Consider the following 26,794-nt stretch of genomic DNA (forward strand, 5'->3'; position numbering starts at 1 on the left):
GTCGGGAACAAATAGCTTAGATCCAGGGCCGTGAGCGATAAGACTTCTGATGTTCTCTCATTTCTGAAGAGACTATCATAAGAAAAGCCCCTAAATCCGCATTGGAAACAAGAATTTAATTAAAGCATACATGTTATATACTTCTATAATAAAAGATAGATATCCTAACTTGCCTTTGATTCATATATGGAAATGAAATCGAAGACCAAGATCTGGGGTCCATTAATAAGATCACAATATCCAATCAGGGCTAGCGCCGCCGAACCTCACCATCAGTAGCTCCTCCACCAAATCCATGCCACCTAACCTTTAGCCTACGTCGAGACACCTTCAGACAACCAACCACACGGTATACAACCAACCAAAATGGCGGCCGCGCCAGATAATCTCTCATCCCCAATGGCAGATCTCAGAGTATCCGCTCCATTTACACTCTCCGGCTCCGACACTTCCTCGGTCGATGAAGATGCTCCTCTACCATTTCCCGAAGCTCTCCCTCGCGCCGACTTCCTAGCTCAAGACTTCCAACCTGCCGCCTATCTATCTGCTCTACCACATCGTCACCAGACCCTAGAGGACTTGCGATCGGACCTTCGCGACAGGAGTGCTGCGATCAGCTCTGAACTTCTCGAACTTGTCAATTCGAACTACACAGCCTTTCTTTCACTCGGTAGCGAACTGCGCGGCGGCGATGACAAGGTTGAAGATGTCAAGGTTTCTCTACTTGGTTTCCGACGGGCTGTAGAGGAAGTCAAGACAAAAGTCACGGAGCGAAAAGAGGAGACGAATGCCCTTAATGGGGAGCTGCGTGGTGTCCGATCAGCTATCGAGAAGGGCCGAAAAATGATTGAGCTATCTCAGCGTCTCTCATCACTAGAAGAACGTCTATCCCTAGATAGTCTACCGAATAACGACGACTGGGACGAAGAAAGCGAGGACGAGGACGAGGACGAGGACGACAACTACGGAAGCTCCCCAACAAGACTGCTCGCCTCAGCACAAGAATGCAGCCGCATCACAAAGCTTCTCGAGTCTTTAGACCCGAATGCCCCGTTTGTGATCAAGATGGAGGAACGTTTGACACGGTGCAGAAACACATTGCTGCTAGACTTGGGCAATGCTCTAAAAGAAGCAAAAAAGGCTGATGTAAAAGGACAGGATAGAGTGCTAAAGTGTTTGGCGATATATAGAGTGCTAGATGCACAATCAGAGGCCGTCAAGGCCCTCAGAGGCAGTTCATAGCCGCAATGAATAATGATACCCACGACGCTCACAAGGTCTATTCGTAATATGACATATGATACAATTATACAAGGTCAAGGCTAATTTTTACATGATGCTCGACAATGCCTCGGGGGTAATCTGCTCCTCTGCATCCTTCAACTTTCCATTCAAGCTTATGCCAGGTCCATGGGTTGTGCTTAGAATAACCTCGTGGACCTCCTTGTGCACCTCCTCTGAAATCTCCGCACACTCCGCCTTGACCTTGTTCAGCAACACCTTCATATTGTTCTTGAGCTGATCAGGTGAGTAACCCAGCTGTCCAATAGCCATGCGGATAACACCCTGTCGCTCACGGTAATCAGCTGCACCAGCAGAGTCTCGCATCGACTTGACGACGTCGGGGACGATGGTTCGCATACGCTTGCTGGGCATGAGACCCTTGGGACCGAGGATCTTTCCTAGACCGGCTTTGTTGAGAGCTGCTTCGCTGGCCTCGTGGCAGATGAGACGGTCGAAGTTGATCTGCTCCTTTTTGATGGCTTCAAAGAGGGTTTCTTGACCGACTGCTACAGCACCTGCGGCGGTGGCTTGTTGGGCGATCTCGCTGCCCTCGGGGCAGATGACGGCAATTCGCCAATCGCTCTGGACAGGGTGGGGAAGGCGGACGCTGTTCTTGATGACGGGTCCGTTTCGGGCGGTCTTGAGGTTGATGTGAATTTCGTACTTGACCGAAGCAGGCGGTTGTCCAACCTCAACAGCTCGTAGGACTCTGCACAATATTAGTCTCCCCAGCTTGGTGCCATGTTCCCAATCCCACTGACCTCATAGCTTCACATAACGAGTATTGAGGAAATTCCCTCTTGGCCAAATTATGTCTCTTAAAGTCCTTAGGCAACGCCTTCTTCTTCTTCGTTGTCTTCCTGATTCTCACAACCGAAGCCTGTCGAACTTGCTGAGCAGCCGCCGGGGCAAGAAACTTTGGTATCGTGGGAACTGCGGGTCGAGGCGTCTGTAGGAGGGATAGCCTGGCCATGGAGGCCAAGCAGCGGTCGATTGGCGCCATTGTGAGGGTGTAATTGAGAGCTATGGTGGACCGGCCCTTGATCGTGATACCCAGATGGCGCAAAAAGTCGAGGTTGCTAAAGTGTTTTAGGTAGGCCTGGAATGTCAGGTGTCAACGCTTATCGATAAGCCCCTCGACCCAGTGAGACTTGAACTTGGGAATGGAATCACTTTTGTTTTGGCATAGAACTATTTAAATATTGAATTGACTCTACTAATATGGTCTATATACATGCAAATCTACTCAATCACTCCCTATATCACTCGCTATCTAATCAACACACACAAGCATGTCCTTCAACTTGCCCAACACAACCTTCTGTCGCGCAGCATCAGCAGTAGTCTTATCAGCAGCATCTCCAACACTAATAGAAGCATAACATCCACTCTTAAGAGCAATCTCAGTCTCAGTAGGGAGACGATCCTCACCACACCATTCAGTATCATCTTTGGACAGAAGACCAGTGTTGATCCGAGTCAGCACCCACTGGAACTGGGACGCATCGGTGCATTTACCCTCAACCTTTCCGAAGTTGACATTGAGATAGACATCCTGGGGCAGGTAAGGCTTTCCAGAGTCGACAATCTTCTTGACGAGAGTGGTCGCAAGCTCAGCGTAGACGAGACTGCGCTTGGGGGCGGGGCTAGTGTTGAAGGCCGTATTTCCGGTAGAAGCTCCAGAGAAGGCAATGGCTGGGATGCCCTCTTCGTGAGCAGCATAGCAAGCGGCGCCGACAGTGCCAGAGAAAGGAACCTGAAGCCAGAGGTTGGTTCCAACGTTGGGACCAGCGACAGCAAGCTCAGGAGCCTCGCCATCCCACAAGCTAGGACCAAAAGTGTCGATACCGTACTTCATAGCAGTGACAGGGAACGAGTTGACCCAGTTGAGATCAGGGCGCTTGGGATCATGGCCAACAGGGCCGCTGTTGGCAGGGCAGCTGTCATACTGACACGCTGTGGTGCGGTCTTTTGGTCTCTCATCCCTAGAGCCTACATAATGTTAGATGTGATTAAAACGCGTACTGATGTGACTTACTGCTGCCAGACTTGTTCTCTGCAGGAGCGGAGAGAACAACGTCGTAGCCCGCGCTGTTCAAAGCGTCGTTGAAAGTGCGGATATAAGACTCTGCCCAGCCATCATCGTTGGACTGAACGATCCTCACGGCCTGAACTGCGAGAGGGAGAATAGCGACAGAAACGAAGGACTTCATGATGACCGAGTTGAATGAACGCAATGAGTATAATACCCGTATGTGTTGTTTTGTGTTTCTTGACCTTGTTGTGTTGGGGCTGAAGCCTCTTTTGACCTCTCAACCTTATTACAAAGTTGAACGAAAGACGGTGGAAACAACAACAACGCGAGTTTCATAGCAGGAGTTTCGAAACTATATATCCCCTTTTGCATAATCCATCCCAATATCTGATTCCTCTAATCATCCACTCCGTCCAATACCACCCTCGTGAGCTCTTAGTGCACCCTAGTCCCAAGCCACCAATCAGCATGCATAACATCCTCCTCACCAGGTTCGCATCTAAGTTTGAAACCCCCAGGTCATTCAGCATCGACCACCCACGTGCCGATCACCAGAGCTAATCAGCGATAGCCTACGACAGTTTCGACGTTCATCATTTCCACGTTCACAGCTCAGTGGTGAATGACCCCTGGGATAATGTGATTTTGTATGCAGGTCCAAGAACACTTTATTCGTTTTGAGGTAACGGCCCGAACCGTTCGATAAGTTTTTAAGCTTTTGAGAGGGATTCGGCGACTGTTTTGAGGGTTGGTCCGGGGTGAAATCGCGAACTGCCGTAATCGGGTCAAGAGCCGGCGCCGGTTCGGGCGGAAGTGGAGAAAGCTCCGGGCTCGTTACCGGAGTGCAACTGGATTGAATGTAACGGCAACGATCGTCGAGAATTACTTGCATGTGACATTCAGGGCCTTGAACGCTTCCACAAGTATGTCCCGGCGATATCCAGTACTCAATAGAGAAAACCTACGAAGATGTCAGGCTTTTAATCTTAGGACATGAAAAGACCGGGACGAGTCTAGGGTAGTACATGATTTTAGTTAAAAATACCATTATGCCAAAACGGAAGGTACCTTCACGCTAAGGAAGGCAGGTATCTCAGGTTTAACCTCTTTACAATTTTCTGAGCAATACAGGGTAATTTCTTTCTGTAGTATTTACACGAGTGCTCACTAGGAACACCAGGCGCGTTGGCATCTACTTCTATGGTCTGACCATGACAGGGAGCCCACAACCTGTGACGAGCTTGCGCAAGTTTGCCCCGAGCCTCTTATTATAGAGCGGATAGAGATTCCGTTAATTATGCCGTCTACTCTCATTGCTCTCCCTCGATGAGAGCCAGATTTGATTTATGGTGTATGTATCCCATGTGTTGACAAAGCATCTTAGACACACGCCCAAACAATAACGGTTGAGGAAGCTTGCACTGCCTGCGGCTTCAAGTAATCGAGAGTCAACGCCATGGTCAACAGTGTTGGTGAGGAACATGCTGCCACGACAGCCAACGAACACATAGTACAAATTTGGAGTTCTATATAGAGCATTGACAATACGACGACGGTGCTGGGTACTTTGTTTGACAGGAATTATCCAGGTCATCGCGAAGCTTCTCTAAAGCATAGAGAGGCTCTCGGCATACTAGAAACGGCGTCCATCACAGGGCTCGCCGGGCCCATCACACCCCTGAGGTCCAGGCTACAGTCTATAGGATTGTAGCAGAAATGAATAAAAGAACCGGAGAAAAGAGTGAATAAGGAGGGAGAACGGATGGCATTCGTAGTTATATTGTCTTGAACTATCTGGCACTGGCAAGCCTCTGCATTACCTAGGTAGGTAGCCGGTGGCAGTGAATCACACCCAAAGCCGGCAAACAAAAGTCCAACAAGAGAACAGCACAGATTGTCAAGCCTATCATCCTCAACACCCCCGCCATCTCCAACACCATAGAGATGGATGAATGCTCCGACGATGATTTGGTGGATGTGCGCATGCATCTCTTGCATCTCGAATGTCGACGCCCTCCGCTCCCTGGCCCGGAACCCGACATAAAGTAGAGGCGCGACTATGTTGAACGCCTTCTCTCCCAAGGTTTTCCGAGAGAAGCTATGCAAGAAGCAAGCAAGGTTCAGTGCAAAGATGCCACAATCATTGCAGCCAGATTCCTCATCAAAATGGATGCAAATACAGTCACTGTCTCCCGCTTTGTATGGGAAGTAGCCAAGGTTTTCTGGAACCTCTGGTGTAATTACCGTCCAATTCAGAAAATTTTCATCGTTGACTGATCAAACAGCCTGCAGTCCTGGGATTAAACTCGAAATCGAAGCCAATTTGGCCGTGGCCACAACCACCATCGGAAAAGAATGGGGAGAAGCCTTCGACAGTGTTTGCCTCCCTGAGAGAAGATCACCTCCGTGACGGGAAACTGGGCATTTACCGTGTGTCTATTCCCGAGGAAGCAGAGTACCAAGCGGCACAACCCCAAAATGAGTCTACATCAACCAAAGCCATGGTTTGCGATAACATGCACAACCCTTTGCCTATCGCACCCCCATCTCTGAATAGTCGAAGAATCGCTTGGGAGGCACTGTACCCAGGGGCAACTCCCAGTGAGCGAGATCGACCATTCACACTGATCCTACGACCCGAGTTTGACTTCTGGACATTCGTCTACGGTCCCGATGGCCGCGACTTCAACAAGATCCGAGAGCGTCTCATGGAGGAGCGTATCGAAATTACCTGGAACTAGGAGGAAAGAGCACATAGTAACGAGTCGTATCTCACCGACCCCGAAGAACCCCCTGAGAAAGGTCATGCTATTGTAGTTTGGCCTGCCAGTCTCCAGGGTGCGGATGGTAGCGAGCTCTCGTCCGAGGTATGCAAACTAATCAACTTGGAAGGAATTAGCAGGATCTGGCACGACATCTTAGGTTGGTACGACGATTTCACCAAGACTCGAGTGACTACATTGCGAAGCCATTTGGAGGACCTCTCAGAAACCCGGAAGGTACGAACGATCCAGGGTGCTGCAAAACTCCCAGGAGGATTCAAGGACGTTCTGTCTGAGATAAAAAAAGAGCGAGACGCCTGTAAGGCTGTTATCAATGGATTTCTCGACAGAAAAAGCCCAGACTTAACTACTATCGTTTTCATCAGCAACTGGGCTATTAAAGGGAAGGAGGGCCACTGGGTTGGTGTGCCTGAGCGTATCAACCTGGCTGGGGACCTCTGGCGAGGGCGGGCTGAAACTCCTGAAGAGAAGTTGGAGATCTCGGAGTTGGTCTTGGAGATCAAGGAGCGTGCTAAGTCTGATCTCTTGCGTGTATGAGCTTTTGATGAAGTAGTTTCATGGCATGGGGTATGTGCCGTCGGAACAGGATATTGGTCCGGATTGATGGATTTCCTGGACTCTGTAGGATTTATTCGAAGGATCAGCTCGCCTTCTTGCTACATAAAGGATACATATGAGGTTGTGCAGTCATGTACAAGACAGACCGGAGCTCTGAGATACTCTGTGTCCTGGGAGTAACTTGTAGCTAGATACCCCATGGAATTTGACGCCTACATTGAAGAAAGCCAAGCTCTGTGCATTTACTTGGTCTGCACTGATGACCATTATTGCTAACGCTTCAGATTACCATCCAATACACTAAGATGAACGGTAAGAAGAGTTTCACAACTTTGTGGTTTTACTATATTGGATATTGCGGGAATCAATTCTCTGCTAGAGAACGTCTATGCTCTCGTGTGCCCACTGTTCCGACATTGCCTAAGAAAGCGCCAGCTCATATTTACTATGGCCACAGTACCTAGCCAGGATGAGGCGAGATGAACAGCGAGACGAGCAGCAAGAGCGGAGAGCGCACTTGCAGGCGGAGACTCCAACTCATTCTACGGGCAGTTCTCTACTGATCAGGATCAAAGTCAGGGAGCTTCGTTTCAAATTTGATGGAGTGTGGTGTGCTATCTTAGAGACCGCTTGACCACTTCAATGGTTCGTGGACGGGAGCTTAATCACAGAGCCAGTTCCCTTGGTTTAGCGGATGAAATAAAAAGAACATGTAATTACTTTTGAAATATTGACTAGGTTAGATTAGCATGGGATCTTGTGTGAATTGTCATGGTTTCTATGTCCAAGGAGGATGGCTCTGATCGCGTGTGGAAATGGTAAGAAACTCTGCGATCTAGCTGCATTCGATGTGTCGTTTGTGTGGCTGCACAAGCATGGTGCCAGGGGTGCTTTCTGTCTATTTCATTGCAAGCAAATGAGGAGATATTCAGAATAATTGTTTGATCATGAATGTCATGATTGTCAAAAGCGACTAAATCATGTTGATTGCTCACTACCCGTGCATGGCGTTTGCTTTCTTTGTTTCATCCATGCAGCTATCCGAACCATCATTTCAGCACTCATTCTTGCCACTGTACACCCCTTTCCGTTCGAATCATGATATTCTTAACTATTGCTGAGCAGAAAACAAGATAAAATCCTTGAAATTATTATCCTTTTCACTGCCAGTTCAGTACAAGATGGGCGACCCTTGGAAAGACACCATTCGTGACATGGCAAAATGGCTAATGAAAGACCACCCCTTCATGTTTGCTCATATACAAGGCCAACCAGCAATCGCAAAGGCGATCAAAGTTCCTCTCTTTCTACAAGATTCTTTCTGCAGATCGAATTCAAATGTGGAAATCATCCATATCACAAATGCGACAAAGAAAGATCAAGTTTTCAAGGAACGAGAGAAGTTGAGGGCCAACATGCGTCTCACCACACAAACCGCGAAGAGCATCAGAACAATGGACTATCTCGAAGCAACGAATATGTTGAAGATTGCTCGTCGGGAGAATGGCTGGCACCTGCCAGACATTGGCAAGAATGCTTGTGCTGTTGTTGTCATCATCGAGGCAGACCCTGATTACTCTGCCGAGTACGCTCTCGCCCTGATAGCCTGGACTACCATGATAAAAAGACACAGTACATCCAGTGGCCGTATGCGCTTGATGACAATGTCATGGGAAGGCATCCACAACATGACAAAAGCAATCTGGAACTATTGGCCCGCAGCCAAAGAACCCCTTCGAGAATACGTGCTGCCGTCTATCGCGCGAGGTGGGGGACGAGTCATCTCAAACTCAAAGACCAAAAGTGCAACATCAGAAATGATGAATTGGGTCAAAAAGGTTGCCCCAAATGGCACCCATACTTGTATCAGCTTCCGAAGACCGACGAGCCTTGATGAATCCTGGGATCCGTGTTACCAACACCACCAACAGGATCTAGACTCCGCAATAAAACCCCGACGAACACTTTTCATCAACATGGACTTCAAGACTGCTGAAAGGATCCCAGACGCAGGCAGGCCTCACCTCCTTACGAGCACCACCCGTCGCCGGCTGATCTTTGACCTCGAGACACGACAGCCCATCACCGTCACCACAGAATGCTCAAGCTCCGAGGAGAAGCAACAGATGAGTTGGGTGCATCGCTTCAGCGGAGAGAGCACAAACGTATACACACAGCCAGGATTCTGCCACGGGGCTAAAAGTCGTCGACGCATGAGATTCGCGGATGAGCAGCTTGGGGGCTTTTTGGCTGCTTTGAGCGAGTTGGACAAATGGCCTCTCGGTATTTCCAATGTTATGCGTCTTTTCGATCACAGGGGAGAAGAATCTCAAGTCGCTATCGATATCGGGCAACGACTCATTCGGCAAGGGACCCTTCAAAAAGATTCCAAGTCGACCACAGGGCTGTCACTGGCTCTCCCTAATGAATCCCACCAGGCATTCTACAAAATTCTCCCCCTTGTCGAATACGATCATCGCCTCGCGCTGTTTCTGAGCCTCAAGTCTAAGAACCCCATGGTCAATACAGCTAAAGCGCAAATGGCTGCGATAATCTCAGGGAGTAACACGAACTGCTTTGCATTCACCTACAAAATAGCCCCTGAGGTCCATGAAACTAGTGACGCAGCCCGGATCGGTCTCCTGAAGCATGTCGCACATACTGGTACTGTCATGAAGGGCCTTGGACTCATAAAGACTGCGATAAGCGCCTCGCGCTTTTCTATGCTGTTACCAGAGATTTATATCGTCGATAAGCAGGTTCGTGTCTACATGGATGAAGTAAAGCACATCATGGAACGTTGCAGATTGCTACTTCAAGTCCTCAGCACATGCGGTTATAACGTTGATGAAGCTATGCCTTTTACCCAGGAAGAACCAGAGGGTATCGAATTCGATGATTTCATGGAAGTCTGGGCACATCTCTTGAGAGCTTATACCTACCAAATCGCCTTTGTCACAGTCAACAAGCACGGCGAAGTATTCATAAAGGACCTTGTTTCTCAAACCCGCCTCGAAGCAAGTTTCGAGGTACAGCACTGTTTCGAATGGGAGACCATTCCGAAGGACAAGTGGGACTACGCTGTGGGTATTTACACTAGAGCTAGTCGTGAGCGAGGGAGGACTACGATAAAAGATTGGAATTGGATCCCGCCCGATGTTTGGGACCGCTGGGGTGCGGAGTTGCCTGGGGGTGTTGAAGGGCTGCGAACCAAGTTTAAGTTGGCTAAGAATCACGATGAGGTTGGTGATAAATGAGTGGTGCGTTGCTTTCATCAAAACAGGGGGAAGTTCGTCCATCTTGAGTGTAAGATCACATCAGTGTCGTTTAGTTTCGGTAGTCCAATTCTCGAAGTACACTATTTGTGTATGGATCTGTCTGAGTGTCATAATATGCCTGCTTTCAGTACCTGACAGCCACTGACACTGACAGCCACTGGCACTGACACACTGACGCTGACAGCCAATATTCAACCTAAGTAAGGCAGAGAAAGATGGAGGTAACGCACAGATCAACCTCATTCGAGCTGTTTACCTCATCGCCCTTCCACCTCTCTCTTCCTCTCTTTTCTTTTGCTTCTCTCTCCTCATCTCTTCATCGACACCAAAGCTGCGGCTCCCACAACAACGAAAGCAGCAGCAACAAGCAATGTCGAAGAGAAACCAACCAGAAGATGAAGCTGCAGGTGGCGGCGGACTATATGGTGATCACGGTGGTCGTGGCCGTGGTGGTCGTGGTGGTCGTGGTGGTAATCGCGGTGGCTACAACAATAGCCATGGCAACTACCAAGGTCATGGAAATTGGGGAAATACTCCCAATTATCCTATGCCCCATCCCAACTACCCCCCGGCTCCTTATGGACAGCAACCCCCCTCCTGTATTTGGTTCGGGTTATCCATTTGGGCAATATCTCCCTTACCCAGCCATGGGACCGGGTTACAACCCGTCCCAGTTTGCCCCCACTGTCCCATGGCAACCTGTTAACGAGCCTTCAAACCCATTCTCCCAGTCTCACCAGGCCCCGCAAACACAGGAGAGCCAAAACAGTGGTGGACAGGACTGGAGGGTAAGAAAGAAGACAAAGACATCTTAAGAAGTGGAGAAGATCTCGCTAGTCCAAGTCGAAACAGACAAAGGTTCTGTCCTCGATTTCTTCAATGTGTCTAAAGGCGGTGGTCGACAAGAAAACTTCCACTATGAGATAGAGAAAGACGGTACTAAGTACCAGACGATCAAGGCGGTAAAGGCCAAGGGCGTAGGAGAGAATCTGAAGAGGAAGTTCGGCGAAAATACTCGTCTCAACGTAGTCGCTTGGCCAACTCCAAATATATCGCGTGCGCAACGCCTCCGCGCAAAGACCGTGACACTATTCTCAGAGTCAGTGGATAGAATGTCTGAGTTGTCAGTAGACCCCTTTGATGAGGTCATGCCGGATGCTGAGCCTGCAATGACACAGACCCGAGCTCCTGCTCAGACCGAACAAGAAGTCTGAGGCATGTGCAAGAAGCCTGGCCATGAGGTCATTCAGTGCTGGGACATCGGAACAGATGGCTTCACTCACGGCTGCGCTGTGTGTAACTCTGGCGAACATGAGACCGATAAGTGTCAGCGCTTCCCACAGGATGTCAACCAAAGGATCGACATAGTGGTCAAAAAACGTGCCTGTCTCCCTCCTCTCAAAACCGCATTTTGGTACAACATGATGTGGAAGTGGGTAAAGAATAACCCTGATGTTGCAATCGACCATCTTTTCCCCTGGACTACGGAATTTGCTATCGAAGCTCTGGGTGGTGACAGTCGGGGCGCAACTGAGGATATGCTCAGAGGAGAAACGATCCTAGCATGTCGCCATCTCTATTTATGGCGGATCCCGCGACAGAGACCTGGGAAAAGGTGAAAGAAACATATGGTGGTGATCCCAAAAACTTCTTTGAGAAGATTAGGGCGGACCATGCCGCAACCCAAGAACAACAGATTACCAACGCCTGTAAGCTTCCCTCATAAAACATCATTTGTTGTAACATGTGCTAACTAAAAATTCCACAGCCCTTGATCCACCACCTCCATGGTCACTCGGTTCATCCTCCCAAGTGTCTGCGATACCAATCCGAACTCGCAATCCTCTAAATACAACTACGGACCAGACGACTTTGGTCTCACTTCCAAATGAACGAACACACTCTTCAAGTCTGGATACGTGGCAGGAGGGGGCAGGATATAGAACAGACTGGTGGCGATGATGATATTCATATCGGTTGGTGGCATGGGTCACATGTCCGCCATCTCTTGTGTGGTCGTAGTCATTTGGAATTTGGATGGATTGTCTGGGAGTTGGATCTATAGTGACAAAGCCTGTCAATTGAAACTCGCCTTGTTGGTTCCCACTGCCCTCATTCAACCAAGTCGCTATGAAGTCTTTGTTGTTACTCGTCTACCTCTTGCAACTGAGGCTGCGAGTATTGTCCTATTTATCGAAGATGATTGGTAGATGCTTACATCTTCGACAGAGTCAATCCTTACACAACCATGAGGAATAGATAGTCGTGGTAGGAAGTGAAACAGGTACGGATTTGGTGCCAAACGATTAGTTGCACTGGGTGCATGACACTCGATTTATGCCAAATGGACAGTTCAGCCGTTTGAGTGAGGAATATAAGTCTAACTCCATTTCAACGCACCATCCACAATAAAGATGACAAAAAAGAAATATTGAGTCAACCCATCACGCCTCCATAGTAACTGAGGGAGACAGGTAACCAGTGCCTATCAATTAAAAGCACGTTTCACTGCCCGTGGTCATTAGGTACCTTAGGCACGCGGGCGACTCCTCTCTAATTGACGTGTGATGAGATCTCAACATAAGGACCTTCCGCAGCGCATCTTGTCCCATTCAACTTCCTGACATTCAATAATGGGCCAGGCTTTTTACACTTACAGAATAATTCTCATTCATTTTACCTGCGTACCACTAGTTCATCATGGTGCAGCAGGAGGAGTATTGCCTATGCATAGCCGCAAATCAGCCAAGAGAAACCGAAGCACAGCCAGCAGAGTACCTCAAGAACCCACCGAAAACTCCTCCAAGGAGGCCCAACAAGCCGTTTGCAAGGGTCAATAGATTCCCCGGATACAATCCAACTACACAGCAAAGGCGCCGATTCATGTTCCTGCTCTTCGAACGATGGCTTCGATGGAAGAACTTTGCAGTCAATTAGTGGCAGATGCGCCAGAGAACACAAGCTATCTTGGAGTCATCTACAGACAGACTTCTGACCACGATCGTTACATATCGAGAGAAGCGAGAGCTAGACATTGCCGTCGACTTCTTCATGTGGCGTTACAATGGTTGATCCCCCGTGCCCTCTAATATTGAGTACGATACTTACTGTCTCTGATCTAGCTCCAAAAGCCCCAAATTATGTCAGCCTGAAACAAAGGCAATGGCCATGGTACCCAGATGGAACTGTCGAATGCCGAATGAAGTTCAATAGAGGATACGAAATCCTGCGGCAAGTGTATGACAAGCCACTTGATACTTGCAGCCGTATCAGAACATCACCTTGCCCTTGGACAATGGGCGCTCGCAAGAGGAAATATACCGAAAGCTCAGATTCTGAAACAAGACTTACGAAACGTCGCCGTGGAGGCACGGACGATAGGAACGACGACTACGGGCAAGATGAATCCCCGGGTCGCCCACGCTGGTTCACGAGTTCAGCAGAGTGCCCCTCGGTTTTTGATTGACGGTTTTGACGCCAAGTCAGACATACACACTCGATGAGAGACGGCGCTTCTATCTGGAGGCCGTGATCGCCGTGGTTGAATGGGTTTGAGGAGAGCCCTGAACCGAAGCGTTATATTGATATTATTGGGAAAGCGTTTAAACAGGAATTGGATACAATCATGGCGGCCGCAGTTACAGCATTCTGTTTAGAGTATTGCGAGAGTCGAAGTTATTCTCATTAGTTCTTGTGGTGCATATATCAATGGAGGTCGCGAAGGGCGTACCAAGTGATCCCCCTGAAATGACCATTGCCTAACATTCCATTGTCCACAACAGTAATATACCAGCACATAAAACTCCAAAAATCCCATAACATCAGACATCCTCCCAAATCTCACTGGAAAACTCAGCCATCCTACCAATCACCCCAACCGCCCTGCCAGGAGCTTGCACTCTCCCTCTCATCACGCTTGAAGCAAAGCCGTCTCTCAGAATCGACGACCGTAACCTTGACCTGTCTGCAACGAACACCATCATGCTCTCCGTTTTCGCAGATACTGTCGTTCCAGGAACCGAAGCTATATCCGAACTGGGCGATGTCTTCAACACAGTACCATGAGTTCTCATGTCCCGTCTTGAGGAATTCCTTGAAGCGTCTGAAGACTCTGTCGGACTTCAAGTGCCCAATCATGATTTCCTCCGTCTCGAGATCAAAGCTTTCGTCTTCTACGACGGGGAAATGACCAGCGAGCGAAATCGTGTTGTTCGAAGGGCCAGCCACTGGGGTCTCTGGAGGTGTTGCGGCAGTTCTGACCGAAGGCCGACGTTTTTGGCTTGGCGGCGGTGTGACAGTGTTTTGCTGATGCTCATTGGATTTGCTCCCCTCCTCGATGGGATAGGGCATCATGAAGTCATCAGAAACATCATAAGAACTGCTCCCATGTACAGTGATAGGGGATTCTTCTGTATACACATCTTGCGCTGTGTAAGTTGTCTCGTTCTGTGATCGCAGAGAAGCTTCAAGCTCCCGACATCGGTCTTGAGCCTCTCTAAGAGCGATCTGGCTTTCACAGAGGTTCTTAAGCGCGGAAATATTGTCTTTTCTGAGTAGGTCGATTTCCAAGCTCTGTCGAGCCCTCTCTGATCGTTCTTTTGCAAGAGCCCTCTTCTCCTTTCGAAGCTCTTGTCGCAATTTGCTTGTTTCATAAAGCGCCGAAACATTTTCTTCCTCAAGCTGTCGCTTGGTGCGCTCGAGGCTCTTGCTTCGTCTATTACTGTCAAGGGGTTTCACTTTGGTGCTTTTGCGCGCACGAGCCCTTCGTGCCGGGAACGGCTTCTGAGGAAGCTTTTGGTGACCAAGTCAGCTATGGCACTGCACGTATTTCTCCAACTGACTTACCGGAATTTTGGTGCCTGGGAACTTCATTTTGCGCTTGGGTGTTTTCTTCTTCGACTTTGTCTTCAAATCCTTCAGGTATTCGGAGTTCTTGTCAAGTTGCTGCTTCATCTGTATAAATTGTTTGCTATTTGGAAAGTCATCAAGCCTCTTCTAAAGGCGATCCAGCATATGCTTCAGGCGAAACTGATCCTCTTCTTTGGATGCATATTTGCCATTCTTTTCATCAGGAAGCGACTGAGTGTGATGAAGGCGGTTTGCATTCTGGATTGACTCAGTGACGCTTCTCAGTTCTCGGATTGCATTTTCAAGCGGTATTCCATCTGTGCGCAAAGAGCTGCGCACTAATTTGAGCACACTTCGTAGTTCTGCATCTAGCTGCAGGTCCATTGTCGTTGTGTGTAGTTATCTCGGACCGCATGCGATTTGGTGTTGTTTACATTCTTGAAGAAGGGGCCGACCGCAGGGTGAGGATATCAGCGACAGGTCACGTGACCACCCCTGGAGCAGACAGGCATCCGTTGAGCTTTGACTGCTGATGAAGCGACTGAGGTAGTTGAACATAGACTTAGATCTGTCGATCATAGTATATGAGCTTATCCTATCCATTTGCGTAAAATGTTTCATTTCGTTTCCGGACTCAAACAGGTACAGAGGGACGTCTAAGTCTTCGACTGTACTGGCTTTTATCACTAGCTCAGGATTCGATGAGATGCCAGCGCCATGTGGATAGATGTGTTACATCACCTGTCGGCCTTTCATCAATTGCTCAATATAAGCGGTTTCTCAACAGCTTGAACTATCCCCTTTCCAAAACCAGTACGTAATTCCACTGCCTTCTCAGACATCCTCATCCATGGCGGCCTCCTGCAAATGTCACTCAGACCGGTCTCCTTATCCACATTCTTAACCGAAAGGACCTCAATCCTGAAGAAGCCGTCTTCAAATACGGCCAAGTCGCCGATATAGCGGGTGATATTGGCTTGGAGCAACATTTTGTCGGGATTGATCTACACCACGTTCACAGGTCTTACTTCAGCATCCAATGTCAAGCAATTCTACGCTCACTAATTTCGAGATCTATCAAAACCCAGACGTTGCAAACTTCTACCTATCCAAGACTAATACAATACTGGCATTACACCGAGCTATCCAAGTAAAATGACAAACAAGCATTCAACCCGACGCAAACTCAAACCTCTACCGTTTCATGCCGAAAGGCCTTATACTTAGTCCTTGCAGTCTGTGAACCAACGAGGAACTAAGGACTTACACTTGGAAGTGAAGAGTACCCTGATCTCTCAAACTTCGTCGGGGTTCCGTTTGCGATCTCGGAGCAAGGGGCCACTGGCCCCTTGCGTCTTGAAAGCTTCTATTCCCACCTGATGAGTAACTTTAAGAGTCTGACTCCATTCTGCCCAGAGACTAACGGGGATCCAGTTCCAGTCAGAGATCTTGGTTCTAACACCCCGCGAGTCTCGAGATGCTGTAGTATAGAACCCGAGGACTTGAGAGTCTTCCTCCTGCCGAATGATCTCCGCCCAATCGACCAGATGCCTGACATCTTCCGTGCAATCCAGATGTTGTCCAGATGCAAAGTCGATCATCTTCAAATGGCTGCCGCGTTTCGTGACTATGGCGACCTGGTTCGAGTATGCCTGCATGAAGGGCTTACACAGGTCGCCGTAATTGTCTTTCTCAAATTCGAATTCTCTGAGGAAGAAGCCATCGACAGATGGCATTGCAATCGCATCACGGTCTGCCAAAGCGGATATGGACTGCCTACAACTTATCCAATTTGACCTCGCCAACGTGGAGGCTGATATGCGACCATCAATGATATGTGAAGCAGTGCTATTAGGACAAGACCCTGCAGCGTGCTTCGCCCAGACGGCCTCCATCAAGCCCAACTTGGACCATAGGGTGCCGTACCGAGCAATCGCGGCGGTGCTGCCAAAATCAACAAGGTTCCAAATCTCCTGGTTCGTATTCTCGTTGGAGTTTCGCCAGTCGATTTGGACAAGTCGCTTCATGCCGACCCAGAGAGCCGCAAGCACGTGCATCTTGAGCTGACTGACAGTTGACGACGTAGATTCTATTGCCATAGCATGTGCGGCCTTGCCAATATACTTTGTAACATAACTGAGGTCGTGAAAGAAGCCCGCAAGCCCAGCAGGGATGGCCGTACCAAATGCATACGAATTGTAAACAGGACCGATGAGGCCTTGGAGTTGCAAGCGTTTCCAGGTTTGATCGAGAGCCGTATCAATATTGTAATAATCAATTCCATCTTCCGTGGCTTTGCCAGGAAGGAGGTCATTGTCGTTAGCCGTGCCGTTTTCGACGTGCAAGATATGGTTAAGAAGATCGAACGTTTCATCAGGCCAGTTTCCTAGATCCGTCCATGCCGCGGCAAATCCGTCAATCTGCTCACAGGCAAACTTCATGCGACGAGGGAAGTCGAATTGGGGAGAGTCAAGGTAGCGATCGGGTGCATAGAAACATACGAAACTGTCGTCAATGTTGAACCACGATGCCGCAGCCATTTGGGCTTGGCGCTCTAGCTTCGACAGCTTGAGTGTGGCTTCAACCTCGTGACCAGTCTGCCGATCCAAGATACGTCGTTTCCGCACAAGGCTTCCTACTATATGCACATTTCCAGAAATTTCAAGTTTGAAGGCAGCCTCGAAGGTCTCGGGAAAGGAAACCAGCATATCCTCATTGACGTTCTTGATGATGTTTAGAACCCCGGGATGGATCACTTGGATGTGTCTCATGTTTTTGATGAACCGTTCTCCACGCCATTCATCGGGCATAAGATCTTCCCCGCAGAACGTGATGATGGTATTCTTCCGACCGCGACCTTGTTTCCTAATCTGGTCCTGGATGTTGCGCAGTGCTTTCTTCATGTCTGCCGAATAAACCATCTTGGGCCAGTAGTTGTTCTCAACTACGGGTAGATTAAAGAACCGGATGTTCATGTTGAATCGCCTAAACAAACTCGAGATGAGTGGATGGATGCTCTCAGACGACATGGTCACCAGCTTGAGAGTGATGTTTGGGTTCTGCTGATTGGCATTGAATGTTTTGGTGAAGATGGTCGCAGCGTTCAGCGCCAGGACAAATTCCGCACTGAAATCAGGGTCCACATCCACCAAGAAGATTGTGAAAGGATCGCAGAAGCCCTGGGAAGCTGGGTTCCAGGAATTTGGGTCCCTAAAGCTCTTGAGAATGTTGAATAGCTCGCCATACGTATAAATTGCCAATTCCGATGTGGCCGCTTGTCCGGCTCGAAAAGCTGCCCGCATGATGGCGCTAGCTTTGGGCATTAGGCTCTTATCCATCATTGCCCTTTTGCTTTCAGAGACGACAACAACAATCTTGGTGTCAAGTTCAATTCTCTGCTCAAACAACCTGGCCGGGATCCCAAAGATGTCTCCCTCAGCGGCCCTGAACTTGAGGTGGCCGAAGATGCCATCCTCAACCACACCGTCAGACGGTTCGATGAACTCATCGAGATTGTTGACGAGATCTTCCAAGGCCTGCTCCCAATCTATATCGTTTGCTTGTGCGGACATCATGGAGATGAGTACTGGTATTGCTGTGGAGTTGGTCCAAGGCTTGGTGGGAGCCTCGACGGGTATTATACATATTTCGAAAGCCGGTACTAGTAGAACAAAGAAACTTCAACGCTTTGCAGCCCAAATTTGACAATGCAGAGTTCCCCTGATCTGCGTGGTCGGACCATATTAGAATTTCGTATAATGTTGATGTGAGATGCTGCATGTCGCGATGGGACGCCTCCTGAACACTCATCATTCATAACTCCATGGCTAGAAATTTGAACCTTTCGAGCAGTTCAGCGAGCTCATTGAAGGTCGCGCCCATGAAGGAGAAGACATATTGGTAGCTGTGAGAGTTTCAGCAGATGACTCTTTGTTGAAGTTGGCACCACTATTATCGCAACAGCTTTGAAAGGGGGGGGGGGGGGGGGGTCTTGGGCTTGGGCTTGGGCTCGGGCTTGCGGTACTAGACTATTGTTAGTCTCTTCACCCTTGTCATTGAAACGATTTGTACTAACCAGTTTACTTTGGTTCTTGCCATCTCCGTCGCTGTCAATGTCTTTACGTTTGGTTATTCTTTGTCTAGACGTCGGGGGGATGGGGGCAGGGGTCACTTGTTGGTTGGGAACAAAGAAATCGGTACCATGAATGATCACTCCCCCTCCATTGATGGCAATAAGTTCGTATCATCGAACAAAACTGGCTAGTATTTTCCCGTGCGGCCAACTCGTTCTTATTGTCAAAAAAGGACGCTGGGCCTTGGTAGACATTGTTGCGAATCGTATGAGACTTACCGTTGCTGCTCTGAAGTAGACCCGGCATGTACAGAGCCCTTCTCGTTCCTGATGGGACATATTAAATAACTTTCATCAGAGTGCAGTACTGATACCATGCAATTGTCTCTGTCTTGGAGCTTCAATGTCTAGCTGTAGGTATGAGGCCGATGAAGGCTGAGTTATGCCACAACTCTTCCTTCCGATATGTTACAATGACAGGTGCGATTCATGTCAGTCCCTGATGGCAGGATCCAGATTTACTGGCACCGAGAGGTAAGTGCCAGTCGCAGCCTTGCTCTGGCTTGATTCATTGGAGTCAAAGGCCAAGCAAACAACTGCAGTCTTTGGGATTATATCACCATATCAAACATCTATTGTGAAAATACGAAATGGGAATACAAGGATCTCCTATAATCATCATGTTTGTCAAATTTATCATGCATTTTGACGCCGAGAGCAACAAACCTGCGCCATGAACTTTTCTTTCTTTGTTCTGCGGGTTCCATGTCAAGCGTTCAACATGTACCGTTTGCTTTGTTGGGCCCAACAGGCTAAAAGCTCGGACTCCAATCGAATCCCAGTGAACAAATGGCTATAGCAAACAATCACAACGTGGACTATCCCCATCCGTCAGTGCCCTTCTGAGTTAACACTATCAAAGACAGTCAAGACAGGTTACTGAGATTCTTGATAACTCTTTGGCTAACTCCGGTTGTAGAGGAATCCTTCTGTTGGATTGGTTTACGCAACATTGATACCACAGCGCGGCCCCTAGCGTAAGCCAGAGCCTGGTAAAGCCGCCTCACGGGTGGGCCTCTCTTCAGATTTCCTTTCATTACCTCACCACCAACCAACATCCTCCTTGAATTTCACAAGAGCACGCACGGGCAGTTCAAAAACTATCGCTTCGAAAAGGGAAGAGAATGGATGAGAATCATCCGCCGCCGGGAGAAAGCTCTCAGGGCGTGGAGATACTTGCAACTCCCCAGAAACAGCACGCTGAAGCGGAGTTTGGAGATGGGAGCCAGTCTCTTCCCATCGACCTTGTGGACGACAGCGTCCCTAGCCCTAACCAAATACAGGCACCTCCCGTACGGAGAGGGAGAGGAAGACCACGAGGTTCCAAGAATAAAAAGACTATCGCTGCGGAAAATGCTGCCCGACAACCACAGACGCGATTTCCATCGCCACCGCATGCACTGGGCGATGAAAGGGACCGCCACCAATGTTGGATGGGTGATGAGTATATTCCTAGCAATTATGGAGGCTCTCCGCGCCAAGCTATCGACACATCACAGCTCAGCAATGGGGAAGTTTTGGTCCCGCCCGACCCTTCTGAGAGTCACGCTATCGCGGAACTCATCAAAAGTTATCGAAACTCGGTCAATCTTATGAAGGAGAAGAACAGACAGTCTGCTACCATGAGCAAGGACAGACTGAAGGAAGAAGAGCAGTATGAGCTCGCAAAACTTATCGATTCCCACACCTGGAACCAGGCGCAAGAAGACGAGCTGGACGCATCTTGGGAGGGTGGCTTGGTTAAGGCTGCAATAGAGCGCTTGCCCGATCGCGGTGCTTATCTTTCCTCCGTCTTCGAGATATCCTATCGTCTCTGCAACATGGATCCTCTATCCCTGGTATCCATGTATCACAACTTTGAGTTCGACAATAGCGGTAGCGATAGCTTTATGCATGCTGGACAAATGAAGCGCAACCCCTTGTGGACGCCCCATTTCTGCGACAAGCTCAAGAGAATCATGGCGCATCCTTTGTTCTAGAAGACAAATGCGTACCGATTTCTCCCCATCATTATCAGATGGACGGTCATCTGTCGGACAGATGACGGTGAAGGGTTCTCTGCGGAAGAGGGTCACATCTTGAATCTCCTCGGCTGTGGCAACCGGTACGAATTCTCAGTTTCTCCAGTACTAGAGCGCTTTCGCGTCCATCAAGAACGGTTGAAGGCTTCCGGTGTCCCTATGACGTCCCATGCCAAGCTTCTGACATTGATAGCTGATCAGGGTGGCTTGCGCGCAGCACCAACATCAACTGACATTATGCCGGTCCGTACTGGAGACCTGGATGTCGTAATCAGCGCCTTGGACCGTTTATATGACTACAGGGTGAATATCTCTTGTGATTTCCATTATCGAGAATATTGCGCCGGTCGAACCTCGAGAAACTACCCATCAGGATTGGAGGAGCTATTGGAGGCATACAAAGGGGTTTGGATGAAGCTGGAGAGGAGAAAGCTCTGCAGTGCTGCAATGACACAGCCTCACACACAAGGCAATATTTTCTACCACCAGGCTGTTGGACATTCAGTCCCAGCCAATAACGAACTTTTGCCCAACAACGCAGGTTCGGGTGGCTTTCCTGTGAATCACCAGCTAGCAAGGCATTTCGAACTAGAGGGAAATCCCATCTGTCGGTCATTCGACTCCGAGTCTGGTGACTTGACCCGGAATATAGCTGATCATAGGGATCTGATTAATCCATTTCAGGGGTTTCTCACGAACCAACGTAATCGAGCCCAATCGAGCCTCCGAAATCCCTTCGCCACACAGCCTGACCACAGTCCTGCACAAGAGCCACGTATGGTTGGTTTTGAAGACGGAGGAATTATATCAATTGAGTCATCTGACGAAGAGATGATGCAGGGGCAACTGGAACACGCTCCCGTCGTTCCTCAGGCTCCAGGTGGTCGTCGAAGAAAGCGCAAGGGACAAAGGGAAAAAGCTCAAGACCGGAATCGGAAACGTAAATTCCAGGCCAAGAAGAGGAGAGAGCGTCGTCATGGGCAAGGTGGTCAACCTCATCCATTGGGGCCACAGATACAGGGCGGAAGTCAAGGAGAAGCTTGGCGTGATACGGGGAATCAGCCGCAGCCTGATTCGCGGTTCAATCCTCCAACTGGACCGAGGGCATGGAGACAACAGCATGGTGGGCGTGGCACATTTCGATACGAAGGATAAGAGGTCTTTCAGGGGTATTTATGAAAGAGATGACTGCTATTACTGTTATAAAATTGGCTTACGAAGATAACGATACCTATTCCATAGTTTGAGGGTGAAAAATGTACAGATTAAGGTATCTTGGTCGCTTTCCATCAAAGTCAAGAAAGCTTTCTCGTTGACATCACAAGTCGAGAAGCGATCAATGTTAGCACAACATTCAGAGTATTATTCCTATCAAGAAGTCCTCCAGCCCAAAATACTTCGCTACATGCCGATTTTGGACTCCTTCCATCAAAATAGATGCCATTTCCCCTCGTATACTGCTACTCACGCTCGATCGTAGCCTTTGCCTTTTCCAACTCAACGTCTGTGCAGATACATAATGCTAGACATAACGTAAGATACTGACGCACTCTTTATCGTCGGGCTATCGATGTTTAGTACGCGACAAAAGCAATGATACAATGCAGAAGCAGACTCACGGCGAAAGACCTCAAACTTGTCACCATTCAGGTTCATGGAGAAGCTCCTACCAAGACCAGAGCGGCCAGCGAAAGAGTCCCAGCTGATGCTGTTAACCCGGCTGGCGTCACCTTTTGCGCCGATGCTGAACATGATGCCTCCGACAGGGGCGGAAGGGTTCATCGCCTTGACGTGGCGATAAGCCTTGAGGAGCGCTTCCTCATCATCGACATTGAAGGAGATGGTCTTGGCGACGGAGGGCACTTTGCTGTAGACGTTGCACTGAGTGCCACCTCCATAGCTGTTACTGACGACACGAAGGTCGGGGATATCCTTGCCCCGACGGCTGTTGCGAGTCACAGCCTGGAGGACCATGCTGTCAACTCGCTTCAGAGGCTGTTTCTGCCTCGGAAACAGCTGGATTTGTGGGGAACGGAACTCCTGGGCGGGCTTGAATTCCGGAGCAGGTTTGAAGTCTTGTGCAGGCTGGGCCTCTTCAGCTTTTGGGTTCTCGGCCGCTGCAGAGGTCCGGGGATCCCCAAAAAGGCTGCCTTGAGAGCGTTGCTCAGTAGTCTCAGCGCCGAGTAGCTGAGGCGTAGGAACGGTAACCACACGCTGGCCGCGGGTCAACTCAGAAGGAGGGATGATCACATCATAAGGGCCCTCGGGAGAGCCCAGAGACGGAGGGCCCCAGGCGCGCTGCTGCATACCGAAAGGCGGGTCGTCAAAAAGAGAGCCAGGGCTTGGGTAATAGTTGCTTTGTCTAGTAAAGCTGGGAGAGATCCAAGTTCCGTAGGGGTTGGATCGAAAGTTGCCCTGACGAGGAGGAGCAGACTTAGGCATCGTGATGGAAAAGCACCCTTTTCGGTGCCGATGAGGATTGAGGTGAATGAAGAAGAAGGCAGAAGCGCGTGTTTGGTGGGGAACGGGTGAAGGTGGATGAAATTTGGTTGATGCGGGCGGCAAACGGCAAACGGCAAAGAGCTCAGCAAACGGAAGGCGCCAAATGCTTCTGCACCTGCCCGCTAGGTACCTAAGGGTGCCTACCTTAGCTTGCCAAACTTGGCTGTCACTCATCAAAGTATTGACAAATATCAGCCTCAACATTAGTGCCTTCAACTCATCAAAATGGCTCTCTTTCTATTCTCAACTCCCGACTTAGTCCTTGGTACCGCCCTTCAACTAGACAATGTCCTCGCTTACAAACTGTAGCTGGCCCGACTCCCTTTCCGACGACGTCACAACGTTCACAGAAGACCTCAACAAGGACAAGCCAGTCCCTCATCTCGACTATGTCCCTCCTATAGCAACTGTGAAGGTCAAAGCCTTCTCGGAGCCTTGGCCGAGCGATATCCCCACGAACTCTCAAAGAACAGAGTATGTCAACGCCTATCTCGCTTGGGTACGGTACGATGACCCAGCGCTGCAATTAGCAGTACGAAACCAAGCTCGGGCGAGAATTATTAGGGCTCTCCCGATGATCCAAGCAAAAGATTGGACCGAGGCCGAGACTGATCACTTGCATTATCTCATCGACGAAGAATATTGGCGTCTCTGGCGTGAGTCTCCCAATCACTCTTCAAAAAAGCTCAGCCCTTACTGATCATTTCATGCTTCAGTTGAAGACGTCGAACCCAAGCCTTTGTGGCCTTGGACACATCCTGAGCCCGTATTCTTTACCTTCAATGAAAGCTCCCGATGCTTCATCCATAGTCCCCTCCAAAAGCCCCCGAGAGTCCCGGATAGTACACCATCAGAAACGCCGTCTCGCTGCGACTTGAATGTCAATAGAAATGGCGGCAGTCACGATGCGGAGCCAAATGTCCCTGCGACAGGTCGTGGTCTTCCTCGTGCGCTGCATTGGCTGGCCAGTTTTGGCTTAGGCTTGTGATGAAGTGGTTATATATTGTGGTGAAACTCATGGAAGCGTGATCTATACGGACGGCGTCTCATGTTAGCATTGATATGTGTTGTATGCTCCCATTGTAGCGGCACTTGCGGACAGCTTGGATACCTTGTGTCGCCTGTGTTGGATAGCTATTTCTGGACATGTTGGACAGAGCGAGCATCAGAAAATTTGGATTTCCAAATACTAGAACGTAATAGATTCTTGTCATTATATCAATCTGTTTTGTCATTTCGTAAGTGGGATTCCGTGTCGGCTTTGATCAACATCAACACCTCAAGTTCAACAAGTGAGGTTGTTTAACTTCCGGCATGGTGGGGTTCCGGTCCGGTGTCTGTCGGCGCAAAAGGTCCACAAATTCCGGGACTCTATGACCTACCAACTACCCTACGCTCCTTCGACAGCAACACAGTTGATGGTGGCGCTCTAAACAAACTAGAAGTGCTGACAGAAACGTTTTTTTTTCCTCCGTGGTTTCTTTGTCGTACTCGCTCTAAAGTGACGATCGTTTAAGAATTCTATACATCCTCAAGCGCCATTGCTTCGACGGTAAATATGTGGAGCCCGTAGTGCTCTAAGTCATGATGAGAAATTTGTACCAACAAGGCATTGTGCCAACAAAAGCTGAATGAATTACCCTCATCACTTTAATCGGACATGGTCACCTAAGGCGATTGAGAATTTATTGCAGATCAATTGAGTTAGCTGGCGACCCGAAAGCATTCCAATACATTCCCTCTTGCATATAGCATATATGCGGGCTTGGAAGACAAAATGCATTTGTCCCCTGACCTGAGGCTTCCATGTATTCCATCGGCGTCCACCAAGAGCCCATAACCCATTATAAAACGCGAAAGAAAATGACGACTGAAATAGCCGCGCTACCTTCAATTTGGCAAGGTATTATTGGTGCTTCAAGCAGAAGTGCCCATAGCAGGATTGTAGACCTGAATCTTTCTGTGAGCACCAATGCCCACCGCCTTGACCAGGAAGTTGCATTTGTCACTTCCGAGCTGGCATCTCGGATCAGCCAAGTGCAGCTCCACAGAGGCATCAGGCCCCTTCTCGCAAACTTCGTGGAAACAATAGTAACAACCGATCTTGCCTCGATGGATGAAACCATACACATTTCTTCCCAAGTCGGCGTTCGAAAGAGCCTCTTGTAACAAGCCTTTGACTCTACGAGATAGGTGCACATCACGAATCACGCGATCGCGCATAACTTTTTCAACCAAAAATAGTGCATGTTCTTGGGCTGATGGTGCAAAAGATCGGGCCTGGTCAGGGGAAGTGATCAGAGAGGTGGTAAGCGCTGTGTTGGCATCGGAAGATGCGCTTTGGTTCCCAGACTTCATCTTCTCTGACTTTGTTTTGCTGGAGGGGGACGTTTTCTTTTTTTTCTGGCGTTGAAATTGACTGAGCTCTGTGACTGCCTTCCTCTTCTGGATCTTCAAATTCTCGATGGTTTCGGTTTGTTCAGTGATTTGTTGCTTAAGAGCGCGTACAGTGGAGCCTGCGAATGTGGCGGCATCCACCTTGTCTTGGATTACATTAATGATGTTCCCGGTGGCAAACGCAAGTTGGGCACGCATATTTGCGACTTCTTCCTCCAGGACGTAGTTGTTGTCTTCGAGTTCACGGATGCGCTCGGCCGATTCCTCTTGAGCGTCAAGAAGTTGGAGGCTGGTCCTCTGTGTACGGTGGAGGTCTCGTCGAAGGTCTGCGTTTTCGGCCATCAAGGTTTCAATTTGACGAGAATCCTGCTCCTATGCGTGACTTCTATCGTCGGCGTAAAAGCGAGAGTGAGTTTCATCACCCCTTTCAGAAGTGTCCTGTGAGCCCCAATCTGTGTGTGATAGTGAGCAACCATGGTAAGTGCCAAGCTGGTAAACACTTACGATGAGCTACGTTGCCGTCACCGTAGCTGGAGTATTGTGATCCATCACCTCTTGGATCGTGACCCTCTTCTCTGCTGTGAGAGTACGAAGACATGGTGAGTATTGCAGAAAAGTTGCTTCGTGTGGTTGTGTGGAGTGGAAGTGGCATATGAGTGCCAGCACAGTGGTGGCAGTTGCAAGTTGCAGAAAACGCCGGTTGAAGTTGGAGCGCGATGACGAGGATGGAGGGTTTGGTACCGCGATCCGCATTTGAAGGAATAACCTTCCAAGTTGCCGTGGAGGAAGTAAATTCTAAAAGAAGAGGGGGAATAGGGAAGAATCTGTTGGGCTAAGGCGGGGAGCTAAAGACTGTATGGTGACTCTGCGAGAGTGTAAGCTGCCTGTATCTAGCTGCGAACGGCTGCAAAGGACCTTCCATTGGAATTCCCCAAGCCAAGAGCCAGCTTTTGGCC

At 49.1% G+C, this 26,794-nt stretch overlaps 12 protein-coding genes across 12 annotated transcripts; 6 read left to right on the forward strand and 6 right to left on the reverse strand.

The window, feature by feature from the left end:
• Positions 1–366: 366 nt before the first annotated feature.
• Positions 367–1,242, forward strand: FPRO_05756 (uncharacterized protein; the record flags this gene model as incomplete). The annotated part of the gene is made up of 1 exon (XM_031229405.1): positions 367–1,242. One exon carries the CDS (start codon positions 367–369, stop codon positions 1,240–1,242), a length of 876 nt encoding a protein of 291 aa, XP_031079645.1.
• Positions 1,243–1,329: 87 nt separating this feature from the next.
• Positions 1,330–2,287, reverse strand: FPRO_05755 (uncharacterized protein; the record flags this gene model as incomplete). Its single annotated transcript, XM_031229407.1, has 2 exons — positions 1,330–1,993; positions 2,046–2,287. The coding sequence occupies 2 exons, from the start codon at positions 2,285–2,287 to the stop codon at positions 1,330–1,332; spliced, it is 906 nt and encodes a 301-aa protein (XP_031079646.1).
• A 270-nt stretch (positions 2,288–2,557) lies between these two features.
• On the reverse strand, positions 2,558–3,497 carry FPRO_05754 (uncharacterized protein; the record flags this gene model as incomplete). The annotated part of the gene is made up of 2 exons (XM_031229408.1): positions 2,558–3,276; positions 3,323–3,497. 2 exons carry the CDS (start codon positions 3,495–3,497, stop codon positions 2,558–2,560), a joined length of 894 nt encoding a protein of 297 aa, XP_031079647.1.
• A 1,988-nt stretch (positions 3,498–5,485) lies between these two features.
• Positions 5,486–6,639, forward strand: FPRO_05753 (uncharacterized protein; the record flags this gene model as incomplete). Its single annotated transcript, XM_031229409.1, has 3 exons — positions 5,486–5,555; positions 5,612–6,037; positions 6,107–6,639. The coding sequence occupies 3 exons, from the start codon at positions 5,486–5,488 to the stop codon at positions 6,637–6,639; spliced, it is 1,029 nt and encodes a 342-aa protein (XP_031079648.1).
• Positions 6,640–7,841: 1,202 nt separating this feature from the next.
• Positions 7,842–9,917, forward strand: FPRO_05752 (uncharacterized protein; the record flags this gene model as incomplete). The annotated part of the gene is made up of 1 exon (XM_031229410.1): positions 7,842–9,917. The coding sequence occupies one exon, from the start codon at positions 7,842–7,844 to the stop codon at positions 9,915–9,917; it is 2,076 nt and encodes a 691-aa protein (XP_031079649.1).
• A 3,882-nt stretch (positions 9,918–13,799) lies between these two features.
• Positions 13,800–14,891, reverse strand: FPRO_05751 (uncharacterized protein; the record flags this gene model as incomplete). The annotated part of the gene is made up of 2 exons (XM_031229411.1): positions 13,800–14,729; positions 14,784–14,891. 2 exons carry the CDS (start codon positions 14,889–14,891, stop codon positions 13,800–13,802), a joined length of 1,038 nt encoding a protein of 345 aa, XP_031079650.1.
• Positions 14,892–16,081: 1,190 nt separating this feature from the next.
• FPRO_05750 (uncharacterized protein) lies at positions 16,082–18,358 on the reverse strand (the record flags this gene model as incomplete). The annotated part of the gene is made up of 1 exon (XM_031229412.1): positions 16,082–18,358. One exon carries the CDS (start codon positions 18,356–18,358, stop codon positions 16,082–16,084), a length of 2,277 nt encoding a protein of 758 aa, XP_031079651.1.
• Positions 18,359–20,042: 1,684 nt separating this feature from the next.
• Positions 20,043–20,897, forward strand: FPRO_05749 (uncharacterized protein; the record flags this gene model as incomplete). Its single annotated transcript, XM_031229413.1, has 1 exon — positions 20,043–20,897. The coding sequence occupies one exon, from the start codon at positions 20,043–20,045 to the stop codon at positions 20,895–20,897; it is 855 nt and encodes a 284-aa protein (XP_031079652.1).
• Positions 20,898–21,176: 279 nt separating this feature from the next.
• On the forward strand, positions 21,177–22,094 carry FPRO_05748 (uncharacterized protein; the record flags this gene model as incomplete). The annotated part of the gene is made up of 1 exon (XM_031229414.1): positions 21,177–22,094. One exon carries the CDS (start codon positions 21,177–21,179, stop codon positions 22,092–22,094), a length of 918 nt encoding a protein of 305 aa, XP_031079653.1.
• A 398-nt stretch (positions 22,095–22,492) lies between these two features.
• FPRO_05747 (uncharacterized protein) lies at positions 22,493–23,381 on the reverse strand (the record flags this gene model as incomplete). Its single annotated transcript, XM_031229415.1, has 2 exons — positions 22,493–22,503; positions 22,559–23,381. 2 exons carry the CDS (start codon positions 23,379–23,381, stop codon positions 22,493–22,495), a joined length of 834 nt encoding a protein of 277 aa, XP_031079654.1.
• Positions 23,382–23,727: 346 nt separating this feature from the next.
• FPRO_05746 (uncharacterized protein) lies at positions 23,728–24,429 on the forward strand (the record flags this gene model as incomplete). Its single annotated transcript, XM_031229416.1, has 2 exons — positions 23,728–24,097; positions 24,158–24,429. 2 exons carry the CDS (start codon positions 23,728–23,730, stop codon positions 24,427–24,429), a joined length of 642 nt encoding a protein of 213 aa, XP_031079655.1.
• Positions 24,430–25,358: 929 nt separating this feature from the next.
• FPRO_05745 (uncharacterized protein) lies at positions 25,359–26,436 on the reverse strand (the record flags this gene model as incomplete). Its single annotated transcript, XM_031229418.1, has 2 exons — positions 25,359–26,164; positions 26,343–26,436. 2 exons carry the CDS (start codon positions 26,434–26,436, stop codon positions 25,359–25,361), a joined length of 900 nt encoding a protein of 299 aa, XP_031079656.1.
• Positions 26,437–26,794: the final 358 nt, after the last annotated feature.

This window comes from Fusarium proliferatum (genome assembly GCF_900067095.1).
Source record: "Fusarium proliferatum ET1 genome assembly, contig: FPRO_scaffold003, whole genome shotgun sequence".
Taxonomy (NCBI): Eukaryota; Fungi; Ascomycota; class Sordariomycetes; order Hypocreales; family Nectriaceae; genus Fusarium; species Fusarium proliferatum.